Below are 14278 nucleotides of genomic sequence, written 5' to 3'. Positions count from 1 at the left end.
GTTGGTTAAGCATCTGCCTTCGGCTCAGGTCATGATCCCAGGGTCCTGGGATCGAGCCCCACCTCGGGCTCCTTGCTCAGTGGGGAATCTGATTCTCCCTCTCCCTCTACTGCTCCCCCTGCTTGTCCTCTCTGTCCGATAAATAAATAAAATCCTAAAAAAAGAAGAAGAAGCAAAGATATATTCTCCTAGCTTCAAATCACCTTCTATGCTCTCTACTTGGGTATCTTAGGGGGCCAGAGGTGGGGCAGGAACCATTATGGGGGAAACTGCATGGACGTTGGAGTCTAATGGACAGGGTCTTGTCTTAGCACAGGTTACTGTAACAGAATACCATAGACTAGGTGGGTTAAAGAACAGAAGACTATTTTTCACACTTCTGGAGACTGGGAAGTTCAAGATCCAGGTGCCAGCTAACTGGCTCTTAGGAAATGTCTTTTCCCGGTTTGCAGACAGCTGCCTTCTCATTGTATCCTCACGTGGTGCTCTCACCACTCTTCTTAGAAAGTCACTAATCCCATCCTGAGGGCTCTGTCCTCGTGGCCTAGTTACTTCCCAAAGGCCCCACCTCCCGATACCATTGCATTGGCGTCTCCATATATGAATTGGGGGAGCAGAGTGAGGGTTGGTGCAGGGGCAGGGGAACAAACATGCGGCCCATACCAGGTTTGAACCCTGAATCTGACCCTTACCTACACTCTGCCGACTTCCAATTCCTCGGTTGCAAAAAGAGGCCCATAAGGGCACGTGCCTTATGGATGCCTGGGAGGATTCAATGAGCAATGGCAGGGAAATAGGCAGCCCACTGCCTGGCACGTGATGGGTTCATCCCCTCTCCTCCTGTTTATACACGGGCCGAGGGCTGGAGCGCACATGAACTGGACACTCCTAGACTTGGAGGTGCAAACATGGAATGTTCTCTAATGTTCTCTCCCTGAGCACAACTCCTGGGCTCTCATCGGCAACCCCGGGCACATTTCATCATGCCCAGTCACTTCAGAATTTGGACTAGCCCCCTCCCTCCCTGGGGAGCCCCAGGGGCTCACTGGGTACCCGCAATGATGCCAGTTCAACAAGCATCCACGCCGGCTTCTGCCAGTTTCAATCCTTGTCTGGGAGCAGAAGCGTATGGGTCCACAGCCACAGTCCAGCTGGGGCCCTGTGGCAGAGCGAGCAATTGTCTCGGGTCCCCAGTTTTAGCTTCTAAAGCTCCACATTCCAGGAAACCCTCAGTCCCAAGCAAGCAGGGATGGTTGAGCATCCTACCCCATGAGCCTCTCCATGCCCTCACCAACCTCCAAGACTCTCAAGACTTCTCCCGGCTCCCAGTGGTGCTTCCACCCTCCCGAGTTCTGGCTGGGGAGAGGGAGGGCTCAGGCTGCTGGCCCTGCCCCATGCCCCAAGGTCTGGGGCTCTGGAGGCTCCCACCCTGCCCACATAACACCCATGGCTCACTCGGCCAGCGCCTCCGCTAAGCAGGCAGCCTGCAAACACCGTCTAGAGACACCTGGGGGCACACTTTCTGCCCTTGGTCTTTCAGGCTTCAGTTCATCACCCTGGAAGTCAGGCTCTTAGAAGTTGAAAATCCTGTTCTCACCTGCAAAGCCTGACTCTTGCTATCACGGATATCATCGGCTATCACTGCTATTCTCTGTGCTGGGAGTTTAAACTCTTTTTTCAATTCAATTAGCCAAGATACAATACATCATTAGCTTTTTATATAATGTTTGGCAATTTAAGCTTTTTTTAAAGATTAATTTATTTATTAGAGAGAGAGCACAAGCAAGGGGAGGGGCAGAGGGAGCAGGCTCCCCAATGAACAGGGGATCGATCCCAGGACCCGGAGATCATGACCTGAGCCAAAGGCAGATCCTTAACCAACTGAACCACCCAGGTGCCCCAAGATTAAACTTGTTTTAATAAGAGCAGATAGCATTTATTAAGTGCTTACTGCTGGCCAGGCACTGTTCTAGCATTTTACACCTGTCAGCTGTTTTTGATCCTCGCGATCTCTTAGTATGCTGTTACTGGCACCCTCCTCTTAAACTGTAACCCAGAATACAGAGAGACTTGTAAGGAACTTGTCCAAGGTCAGACAGCCAGCTGGTTGGTGTGGCATTGGTGCTGATTTCTGGCAAACTGGGCCGGGGGGCTTATTTTTAAGTATGTCTCTTTTCTTTTATTAAAGTAGGTTGGGTTCATTGTGTTTGTTCTGTGTGGAGAGAAAGGTACAGGTGCGGGGTGGAAGGTCGTGGAAAATAAACAGAAGTCTGTGCCTCCCAATTTTATCCCAAGAAGAACAAAGCGGAGGAACCTGGGTGGTTCAGTCGGTTGAGGGACTGCCTTCCTCTCATGTCATGATCCCGGGGTCCTGGGATCAGGTCCCAGGTCTAATAGAGAGCCTGCTTCTCCCTCTGCCCTTCCCCCCATTCATGCTTACCCTCGCTCTCTCTCTCTCAAGTGGATAAAATAAAATTTATAAAAAAAAAAAAAAAGAAGAAGAAGAAGATCTGGAATGAGGCAAGTATGACCTCTAACACCACAGAAAGAAAGAAAGAAAGAAAGAAAGAAAGAAAGAAAGAGAAAGAAAAGAACAAAACACAGAAAGATGGTCCGGTGCCTAGCATCACAACAGTGGTGGCATGAAATGGTGAAAGGGACCTAAAGGTCACTGGTAGAGGGCCGATCTAATTAATTCAGCCTGATACTGGCTTTCTGTGGAGAGGCAGAGTGGGGGTGCGGTGGGGTGGAAAAGCAGGTGCTCCAACGTGTTGTGTGCTTGCTGAAGTGCGCCACCTGTCGGGTGCCCCCCCCTACCCTGCCCCTACGATGGCTCTCGTTCCATTCTCCTTGACCCTGGGGGTCTCTCCCCAGGCCCCCCAGCCCCGCCTGCACAGCCCCTTACACTCCGCCCTCCAGTAGCGCTCAGATGCCCCCTTCTTGACCCCTTATCAGGAGTCTCTCCCTGACAAGGCCCATCTTGTCCCCCAACTCTGATGTCTCCCCGCCTCCAGCAAGAGCTCAGCACCCTTTCCCCCCTCCTGGGGTCTCTCCCACCTACCCCCTGCAGGGCCTGCCCAGCCCCTTCCTGCGCTGCCCGTCGCAGCGACTCCTGGACCGCGTGGTCCGGCGCTACGCGGAGGTGGCCGACGCTGGCAGCATCTTCATGGACCACTTCACTGACCGCGACAAGCTGCGTCTGCTCTATACCCTCGCTGTCAATGCTCATCCCATCCTCCTGCAGGTAGGCAGTGACCCCCGCCCAGGGAGGGGCTTCATGTCTGGCTCTGAGGGGACCAGTCCCCCGGGTTGAGCTCTCTTCCCTTTTACCTAAAGCCTTGGGGCCACCACCTGGAGATAGGCCCTGCAGCCATACCTGGGGAGGAAAGAAAAACAGAAGTATTGTAGCTGTCCATCAGTAGGGGAATGGTCAAATAAATGAAGGTGCACTAGGACCTGGGGATCCCACGGTTAACGAGACAATCATGGTGGCCGCTGTCTCCTTGTAGCTTCCAGTCCAGCACTGGCGACAAGACACTTAGCGAGTCAGCAAGCGTCTGCAGAGCGTGTGGAGCCCACTCACACCCATTTGCCCCACATCCCAAGGGTCAGGACACTCACGCTGTGGACACAAAGGAAACTAGGCAGCGGGAGGAAAGAGTGGAAAAAGGAGGAGGGCTACGGAGAAGAGGGAGGAGGAGGAGGGAGAGGAGAGGAGGGGCAGAAGAAGGAAGAGGAATAAGAGAGGGAAGAGAGAAAGGAGAGGGCGGCGAAAGAAAAGAGAAGCTGCAAGTCGAGGAGGAAAACACCACAACAAAGACACTTAATGTTTATTTTCAGAATTAATTACATAATTATTAATTCCATCATTTAATTTTAAATATAATTGTATGTAATTATTAATATATATAGTCAATGATCATTGATATATTATTATATTATATATTTGGTCTATATTATTAATTAATTGGTATATATCTATTATCTATAATTATTCATTATTTATTATACACAATTATATAATGTTTATTATATATTATTTGTTATATATAATTATACAATATGTAACTAATATATAATTATTATATATAACAAAATATGTAATATATAATATGATATAATACATATAATTATATATAGCAATCATATCGTGTATCATATATATCATATATATTATATAATAATCACATAGATTATAATATAATCTATATGATGAATATACTATATCAATATATTGTAATTATATAATAATTATATGTAATATTATGATATATAACATAGATTATATAATATATAATATATAATAATTATACATAATAATATAACTATAATACATTAGTTTGTCATAATATATAATTATACAAACTGTATATAAACTATCTAATATATTAATAATCATAATATGAGATATACAATTATTAATATATTAATATAAAACTTGCTGGTTTGTGCACATTTATTAATATGTGAGTAATTAATATAGATTGATATATACTCAGTGAGGTGCGTTCACTTATTGAGCACCTGCTGTGTACCGTGTTTTGTGTTGAATGTTTTACATAACAATTCCACAATCCCACCAAAATATTATTATTATCCCCTTTTCCAGATGAGGTAGGTGAGGCTTAGAGATGTGAGGTGACTTGACCACAGTCACTTAGCTAATGTCAGCAATGGGACCAAACCCAGACAGAGCTGTCTGACTGCAAGGTCCGTATGCTAAAAGCTGCCTAGTAATACTGACATCTTAAATCCTAGAGAAGGAGAAGGAATTGCTGGTTGTCTTCTTTTCCCAGCATCCTGAGATGGGTGATGGCAGCAGACTGCTGAGAGGCCTGGGCTGGAACCTCCACCACCCTGAGCCCCACCCAGAAAGAGCCTGGATCTGTCCTGAGGCTGCACAATTAGACCTGCCTGTGGGGCTCAGGACTTCCCTCCATGGCCCTCGGGTGGCAGTGGTCCCGGGTGGGCAGGGGAAGGAAGAAAAGGTTCTTCACAACAGGCGGCTGGGTTAAAATGGGCAGAAGACCACAGAAAATTGTCGGAGAGGGGGATAACGTCTTTTTTTTTTTTTTTAAATAAGGAAAAGGGGGCGGGGGGGGGGGCAGGTGCAGCATCTCTGAGCAGGTAGTCGCCCTAGCTAGGCAGATTCATCCAGAGCCAGAGCCGTAGTTCCCCAAACTTGAGCCCACCAAGGGCCGCTGTCATGATTTTTGCTCTTTCCCAGAATCTGTGCCCGCACTATTATTTTTAAAAAACATTTTCCTTTACATCGGCCTGAACTTGACCCTCTTGTTTCACCCCATGGCCTCTTCCTAGGCGGGGCTGTCTGTGAAATCCCAAATACGAGTCATATTTTTTTCAAGTCTTCAACTCTTGAAATAAGCATAGTCCCCTGAATCCGGAAGCTCATGAGAAATCGCCCCTCGTTTGGGGAACCTGTTGAAATGCATCCGCTGCCTGGAAATAAGGGCTGCCTTTTCCGAATGCCTTCATCCACCCACGATGGAAAGAAAGGGGCACGGGGTCCGTGGTCCAAGAGGTAAAAAATAGGCTGAGGGACACGCGGCAGAGGCGTTTGGAGACAGAAGGGGTGCGGTGAGAGGCAGGGGAGGAGCGGCTTCTCGGCGATGTTCTCTCTCATTCCCGAACACCTCCCCCGTCCTGCTCTGCAGATCTTCCCGGGCGCTGAGGGCTGGCCGCTTCCCAAGTACTTGGGCTCCTGCGGCCGATTCGCGGTCAGCACCAGCACCAGCCCGCTGCGCGACTTCTACGGCGCCGCCCCGGAACAGGCGGCCGACCTGGCCTTCCAGCTCCTCGCCGTCCTGGAGTCCCTGAGGAGCAACGACCTGAACTACTTCTTGTACTTCACCCACGTCGACGCGGGCACGTTTGGCATCTTTAACAACGGGCATCTGTTCATCCGGGATGCCAGCGCCTTGGGCGTCATCGACAAGCAGGAAGGTATCCAGCGTGGGCCTAGCTGAGCCGCTGGCAGAGGGGAAATCAGGGTGACAGGAGCCAGGGAGAGGTGATGGGGGGAGGGGGATCGTCGCACCCCAGGGCCTTTCTGGTCTCCGTGTGTCACTGTGAGAGAAGCCCCAATTCGTAAAATGTCCCTCTTCCCCTTTTGAGTCTGGGCTCCAGCTCCATCTCCAAAGGGAAACTGGACTTGACTTTTGGTGGTCTTCTGCATGACCGCCCTGGCCCCGCCTAAACCCTCAGGGCGCTGCTGGTGTCCAATGCGGGTCAGTGTGGCGCGGGGCACCTGCCCTGCCCCCCCCCCCCCACACACACGCACCATCTCTGGGTCTACCTCCTCAGAGCCTCTCTCAGATGTTTCCAGACTTTACCTCACACGTACCTATCTGGCTGATGCCCTAGTGTGGACCTTCACTTTTTCCAGACTTTCCAGACTGAAAGGCATGGCTTCGAATGTGGGTTGTGAGGGAACTGGGTTTCTCCCCACCCTCAGGGGCTCAGCCAGGATTGTCGAACTCTTTGAACATCCCAGTCTCTAGCAGTGACCACATTTTCTTAGCCCAGTCACAGAACAGAGGATTTTCTTGTCTGATCTCCGATTTTGCTGATAAGAGAAGGCCTCCGAAGACTGACCTGTGAAACCACACTGACTCATTTCCTGAGTCACCTTTATTAAAAAGAATCGAGTCGGAAGAAACGAGGCTGATGGCAGAATACTGGTCAACAGAAACCACTGCGCTGGGCAGGCCCCCGGCCCCTTTTGAATCCTTATTCTACATCACCTGCTGTTTCTCCCAACTCTGTCTTCCACAAGGGCAGATGAGATGGGTCCTAGCGATTTCTTGCATTCACCCGTTCCCTAATAATAATGGGAGGATCACAGTGTGGGTTTGAGCCCTACATTTAGAAGCCCAGCCTCGGCAGGGATCAGCACATTTTCCATGCCCCGGCCTCTTCCTGCCACAGCACAGAGTCCCTCCCGTGTTGTCCTCAGCAGGGACCACTGTGTCCCCAAGCTCTAACTCTCCTGGTGACAGGAAATGCTAGGACCCTAAACATTCATCTAGCAATTCTAATCAGTGGTGCCACCCCTCCTTTCCCCTGCAAGAGGCGCAGGTCGTACAGTGTGTAATATCGTGCATCTCTCTCTTCTAGGCAGCCCGGCAGCCACTGGGGCGGTAGGAGAAAGTAGAGACATCTTTAGCTGCCTGCTTTCCGGCTGCCAGGTTAAGCTGCCCTCCTGCTACACCATCCCAGAGAAGCAGAGCCTGGTGCTTGTGTGTCGGCAGCTACTACCTCCGCTCCTCCAGGGGAAGTTCTCCTCCCCAGTGCAAGAGGAGATAGACACCGCACTCAGCCAGTGTGGGGAGGACTCCCTCCCGGACCCTGAAGTCCTTGGGGCCGCCAGCCGGCTGAAGGACATCTTGAGGCCCCTGAGAACCTGTGACCCCAGATTTGCCTACCGTTACCCAGACTGCAAATATAACGATAAGTTCTGAGGGGCTGGAGCCTTGCCGGCCTTGGGGGACAACATTCCTGGCTCTCCCTTGCCCAGGAGGGTAGGTTGAAAGAAGCAGCTGCATCCTGGGACATTTGGAGAGATGGGCTTCATTTTCCAGGGAGAGAGGAACACTCTGACAACCAGAGGGGAGTCGTGCTGCAGGGCGCTGTTGCCCCTCTTGGCTACAGCGTCACAGAGAAGCCTGGAGCTGGGCAGCAGAAAACCGGACCACGACCGCAGACTCTCACCGGACCTTGCTGAGCCCTGGTGTCCTCTGTTCTCCGGCAGACTCTCGAATTAGTGAAAGAAGACAGGGATGTGAAGGGCCAGGGACATGTATAAGAGGTTACAAAGAGTGTTCCAGAAGCGCGTGCAGGCATGACACATAGGACAGAGCCGTGGAGGTAGAGGTTGACATAGAGGGAAGGCAGGGGGAAGGTGAGGCCCCTGGCCAGGACCGTGTCAGACTTAAACAAGAAGTGCCCCCTCCCTGCTCCCCGTGCCTTCGCACTAGCTTCTGCCACACTTGCCACACTGCCACAGGGTGTGGGGACTGCAGGCTGAGGAAACACATGGACAGGGCCACATTCTGGGTGCCTAGGGCCCTGTGTGCTCCTGTGAGGCACCTCGTGATGTGGGAAGGAGCCCCGGGTGAGGAGAGATGAGCTGTGGGCTATGGGCCAATGTGTTCTTCCGGGGCCTCTGAGAAGCAGGTGTCAAGACAATGGCAAGACAGTCAAGGATCCTACAGGATCACCGCACAGAAGGGAAGAAGGAGGTATTGCCGATCTGAGCCCAAGTGAGGGAGAGAAGGTCAGAGGGGGCCTTCTATGACTGGCATTGGTGCTATCTGAAGGCCCTGCTGCACTCCGTTGCTGGCAGGGAACAGCCCATCGGAAGCGTGGCCTTGGCCTCACCGCAAAGACAGAGTTCAGAGTGCACCATAGGGCCCGCAACCTGCTCTGCTCCCTGGAGCACGAGGCCTGAGCAGGACACAGCAGCCACAGCTGGGGCCCCAGGCCAGCTCTGTCCTCACCACGGCCTCCAGTGTAGCAGTTGAAGGAGTCTGAGAATTTTCACTCAAACTTGGCCTTACGAGTCATGGCAACAACATTTTTTCAAGGCCAGCCAACAGAACGTATTTTATTCAACAGTTTGTTAGTTTCCTTTATACCTTTGAAATATTTAGTTACATGGTATGTGGGCCTCCATGTGGATTCTTGCCCTGGCCCGTTAAGCCCTAGTGGGGGCTCTCTGGACCTTTTTCCAGTCTCCCTGTCAGCCTCCTCTCTTCCCCTCTGAATTGGCACCTTTAGGTCAGAATGCCGGATTTAATAGCTCTCATACTACAGATGGGGAAACTGAGGCCCCGGAGGAAGAGCAACCTGCTGAGATAGTCCTTGCTCCTCTTGCCTTCCTCTTTGTCTTCATTCATACCCTGCTGATACCCTGTCCTACCCAGTTTGGGTCCCTTCATTCACGTTTAAACATGGGCCAAGAAAAGTCCTAACTCATTATCCACTAGGTTGCTTGTCTTGGGGGGTTTGTTGACGGCTCCAGGCACTAACTCCCAGGGCAACTACGATAGCAAGGATGGCAGGCCAAGCTTCTGAAAGGGCAGGCCTGGGCTGCCTGACAGTCTGAGATAGTTGCCTTCTGGCTCAGTTTGGAGGGGCGAGGACTGACCACCTTTCCTAACACCTGTCTTTCCGCCCAGTGAATCTGGTTTGTGACTTCTGGCATCCAGAAGCACAAGAGGAAAGTTTTCTGTTGGTTGATGCCACCCATTTTGTTGTAATATGTTAAGGCAGCCACAGGAAACTGAGACACACCCCGAACGCCCGTCTTATTTTCTGCTTGGAGAGAATGCAACTTGTACTATTCACCAAGGCTAGTCTATAGGGATGGGTTCAAAGTCCCGGCCCGGCCCGACCATGAGGGAGTGTGCTATGCCATCTGTTCCCGGGCTGAGACTCAGATGGTTCCATTTCAGCACTTACTAAGTGCCACGTGTCATCTTAGACCCTGTCTGAGTCTTACCTTGACCCAGAGCTTTTCCTGACAGCCCAGCCCCCAGGGAGCTCTTTCTGAATCCCCTCTCTGTCCCCCTGAGGCATGGGTCTCATTGATGAGAGGCCCATTCAAATGAGGCCCATTTGAATCTCCTGCAAAGGATATTCCCAATGCGCCTTACGCTCCCACCCTGCTGAGAGCAGCCTCCAGAGGGCAGTAGTGAGCACCCTTTGTGTTCTCCACCGCAAGACTTGGAGCAGGAGCTCCTGAGGGTGGAGCCTTCATGGACTGGATTAGCGCCCTTCTAAAAGAGACCCTAGAGAGTCCCCTTGCCCCTCCTGCCACATGAACATGCAGGGACGAGATGGCCATCTATGGCCATCTCTCCAGACACCAAACCTGCTGGTCCCTTCATGTCAGACTTCTCAGTCCCCCAGAACCATGCGAAAGAAGTGTCTGTTGCTTGACAGCCCCCAGGTCTGTGGTATTTAGTTACAGCTGTTCAAACAGACTGAGACGTGCTGCTGGGCACAGGCGGCACGAAGCAGCTTCCTCCAGAGTTCTGCTAGCTACTGCCTCTTCCGCCTGCAGGACCAGCTCCCTAATTTGTGGGGCCTCCTGTTATTGGGATTGGCCAGACAATAGAGCATGAAACTGAGCGCGGGCTCCATGAGACTGAGGAGCTTGCATGCCCATGAACCTGGCCCTGGGTGCCTGAGAACACGAACTCTTCACTTGGCGGAGAATGTTCCTGAGGTTCATTGGTATCTCCTTTGACCTCACCACCAAGGGGACTAGGCGTGAGATCAGAGGCAATACACACAAAAAACTGGACAACTACCATGGCAAAGGAACTGATCTACGAGAACACACGCCACCCACCGCAGCCACGACTTCATGGGAGGAACCACAGCCTGGCGGTCAAGTCCGACTCTTCACAGGAGGAAACCTGTTCAAGCGTTCACTCAAAGTGACCATTTTTTGGTCTCCTGCTTTCCACTCCTCCCCTGTAGTATCTGACTTCTGTCCGTCAGTGATTCCATGAGCCTGAATGTTTCCTCTAGGGTTAAAAAAGAAACAGTTTGCTAAAGAAATGAATCAATACGTTGCTGGATTTATATTCATCTGGGAATACGGCCCTGGAATCAGACAGACCTGCTTTCAAGTAATGATTCTGCTGGTTCCTGTGTAACCTTTGGCACCTTGCTTAACCTCTCTGAGCCTGCATAAAATGGGGAGGAAAGGCTCTGCCCTTGCAGGGTTACTGTCCTAGTTCAGTGATACAATGTCTCTCAAGACCCTGGCACATATAGGCATTCTGTATTTGAAGGCAAATGTAGGGCAAGAATAGAGGGTCTCCTAGCTCAAAGGATTCCCCACACAGCCAAAGAAAGTGTTGCAGGCTCTGGCAGGCCCCTAATCCTGGCCCCAGGGCTCTGCTCCAGCCCAGAGGAACCGTAAGGAAACCAGAATGCCGCAGGCTGGTGGGCAGTGTGGGGTCATTGTTAACCCCTCCCGCCTGATCGTGAATGACAGCTGGGCAGCCACTGTACTCACTTCCCCAGCCCAGCCCTCCCCCGGGCTCAGAGGGTAATGTAGGGGGCCTTGGGAAGTCCATCCATGCTCAGTACTGAAGAGAATAGCAGAAGCCAGTGAGAAGGCTCATCGAAAGCTGTTGTCTCATCGCCTGTGCGCAGAGATGTGGCTTTTCTGCCCACTTCAGGCATATTGGCCACATAGGCCAGCACAGCTGGGCTTGTGTGCACACAGGTATACTTGTGGTCTGTCTGCAGCTCTTTAGGATGCCACTTGGCAAGTTCCAGTTGCAAGTCATGTGGGAGCGTCACCGCCCAGGCAGGTAGGTGGCCATGAATTTGCAGACATAAATACCCTCCAAAGGGCGACTGAGAGGCACAGACCAGCAGAGAGGAGCTGGGCAACCAGTTCAAGTGGCTCGCCCCATGTAGCTCTTCGTAGGAACAGACAAGGAGAGGAAGCACCCCCGTTCCCACTAGGGTGTCAGGTCCTAAACTGGCCCCTCTTGGAAAAGTCAGTACATCAAATTACTTGCTGCAGTGTTGCTTGTAATCAAAAAATACTGGAAACGACCTAAGTGTCTGTGCATGGGAGAATGGTTGGCTAAATCCATGACACCTCCACACAGTGGAGTGCCATGCTGTTTTGCAGACAAATACGGACAATCTCTATGAACTGGTATGAATGATCTGCAAGATAGCCCGCTAAACGAGAACAACGTAAAAGCAAAGCACCAAGAGTATTTAGAGGATGCAACCTTTCGGGTAAGAAAGAAAGAGTATGGGGCACCTGGGTGGCTCAGTGGGTTAAGCCCCTGCCTTTAGCTCAGATCATGATCTCAGGGTCCTGGGATCGAGCCCCACATTGGGCTCTCTGCTCAGCGAGGAGCCTGCTTCTCCCCTCTCTCTCTGCCTGCCTCTCTGCCTACTTGTGATCTCTGTCAAATAAATAAAATCTATTAAAAAAAAAGAATAAGAAAGAGTATAAGCAAATATTTATGTATCTGCTCACCAGAGAAAGAGAGAATAAACCAGAACCTAATGGGATTGGTTACCTACAGGGGGTGGTGGGAATGGGATTGAAAGAAGGGAGGAATGGGAATGGAGGGGGGATGAAGAGGGAGTGAACCTTCTCTGAGTACATGTTTTTTTTTTTTTTATAAGTCTGACTCTTAGAGCCATGGGAATGCCTCACACAACCCACAAATAAATAATTAAGATTCCCCCAGGATGTGGGTTGCACTAAGAAGCAAGACAGATGATAACGAGCAGACCTAACTGTGTTACACATGACTAGGATAACCACACCAAAGAACTAGCCTAAGCAACTTGAAAAGTAAGCATTTGACTACAACAGTATAAGGCTAAAGGCAAAAGAACCACACATATGACTGAAAATCGTTAGTTTTGTGCTGTGTGAATTTCACTTCAAATTAGAACAAGAGAGGAGACAAAGAACCATGCACAAAAAAAAAAATGTGCTCTAGTTAGTAAATATTTGTCCCATGGGGATGCGGTTTAGCTGTTTCAAAATTATTTTAAGTGTTGAGTAAGTAAGTAAATATATTGTGGATAATGAGATACAGACTTCTTAGCATTGGAGAAGGGAACAAGGAAAGAGGGAAGGCAAATTTGAACCCTCTAAGGTTGGATTGGAATTGGAGGTATTACTAAATATTGTAATAATTGGAGGTATTACTAAATTACTAAACAATAAATTGGAGGTATTACTAAAAATGGGATTTTTGCTTTGGATACACAAATGGATAGACACAGAAATAAAGATGTGAGTGTTAGAAATATATTTCCCAGCTCTGTCTCTGAAAAGGCCTATAAACAGCGACACCCCCCCACTACCTGGTGTTCAGATCTTGGTTTCTCCGGTAAAAAAGAGACCAAAACTCTTCAGAGAAATGGCTGATTCCAAAACTAAGAAAGCAGAAGATGACTCTGGAATAAGCTTATGCGACCAGAAAGAAAAGAAAAGCCCAAAAAATTGTGGGCACAGAAGCCAACTTGAAGAGACTCTCTGTAGCCAAATCTGAGACAATCTGAACTACAGAATAAATAGTGATAGTCATAGATTCTAATGCACAAATAAAATCAATTCTTATGAGACCATACTGATATAAATACTCAAATAAGTAAATAAGTAGGGGAAGCAAGAACTCTTTGTTATGGTAGAATTCCAATTCATAAATGTAGAAGAAATGATGGGAGTGGGAAGTCACCACTTGGCAAACACCACACTAATTACTGCAGGCAAGAATCCTCAGTGGGGGCCTAGAACCAGATGAAAACGGAAGCCACAGGACATTTGCACCAACTCAAAGTGGTCTTGTCATAATATACTCATTAAGAATGAAGGTAAAACTAGTGGTGAGGAAACCTGGCAGACACGACCTTAGCCAAGTGATCAGAGTCCACCTTAGCAGTGATGTGCATCATTGTGCCCTCCCCACCCGAGATGATGCCCTGAGAAGGGCACAGCATATCACTTCTGTAATATTCTTGCCCAAAATGCAAAACTTCAGTTGAACCGTGAGGTAACACCCAACAAATCCAGGGACATCCTACAATGGGCCATGAAAGGCAAGGAAGGACTGGAGAATTACCACAGACTGGGGACGTGAGAATTACATGCAGTGTGGCATCCTCGATGGGATCCTGGCCCAGAAAAGGGACATCAGTGGTGTCAGTCAATACCCACCGGGCAAAACTTACCAGGAACACACCCCCCAATGGAACAGGTTGGGTTTATTCCTCATGGCAAGGGGAGAAATGCACACCACAAAGCACCATAAGGTGTCTCAGTGAGAGGGGAGCAGAAAGGACTTGGTAGAGGATTAGAGTTCATTAGGTGAGTTTGGGGAGTGCTCAAGGAATTGGGGCTTGGGTGTTGATTGCATGCTGTCAACAAGTGGGGGTAAAGCCATGACTGTACACCTCCATGAATCTTATCTCCAAGGGCGGGCCGGGGGCGTGGAATGAAGCAAGCGAACACCATAGTTAGTAAGGCAGCAGTCGCTCATACTAGCCAGTACAGGGGGACATTCAGTTATTTTTGGTTCCATAATGTTCGTGCTGTTGTTTGTGTGCAGACATGAGTATGGTGTGGTCTTGTTTTGTCTTGATTCATTGTGGTCCCAGAGTGGCCTTGTTTGATGTTCGTGATCTGAGCGATTGTTTATGTTCGAGGAGAGCATGGAGGCCCTGAGGTAAGGACCAGGCCAGCTCTGAGCACAAC

General features: G+C 49.8%; 1 protein-coding gene across 1 annotated transcript in view; it reads left to right on the top strand.

Moving 5' to 3' along the window:
* Nucleotides 1–10592, top strand: part of DIPK2B (divergent protein kinase domain 2B) — a 33118-nt gene extending 22526 nt beyond the window's left edge. Inside the window, exons 3-5 of the mRNA XM_004754940.3 lie at nucleotides 3071–3244; nucleotides 5676–5964; nucleotides 7138–10592. Of these exons, the coding sequence (XP_004754997.1) occupies nucleotides 3071–3244; nucleotides 5676–5964; nucleotides 7138–7481 (807 nt within the window). The 3' untranslated portion in view covers nucleotides 7482–10592. The remainder of the gene's footprint in view (nucleotides 1–3070; nucleotides 3245–5675; nucleotides 5965–7137) is intronic.
* The last annotated feature ends 3686 nt before the right edge of the window (nucleotides 10593–14278 follow it).

This window comes from Mustela putorius, unplaced genomic scaffold, assembly GCF_011764305.1.
Source record: "Mustela putorius furo isolate JIRA1106 unplaced genomic scaffold, ASM1176430v1.1 tig00003836_pilon_pilon_pilon, whole genome shotgun sequence".
Taxonomy (NCBI): Eukaryota; Metazoa; Chordata; class Mammalia; order Carnivora; family Mustelidae; genus Mustela; species Mustela putorius.
The sequence above is the reverse complement of the archived record's forward strand: the minus strand, read 5'-3'. Positions and strand labels throughout refer to the sequence as shown.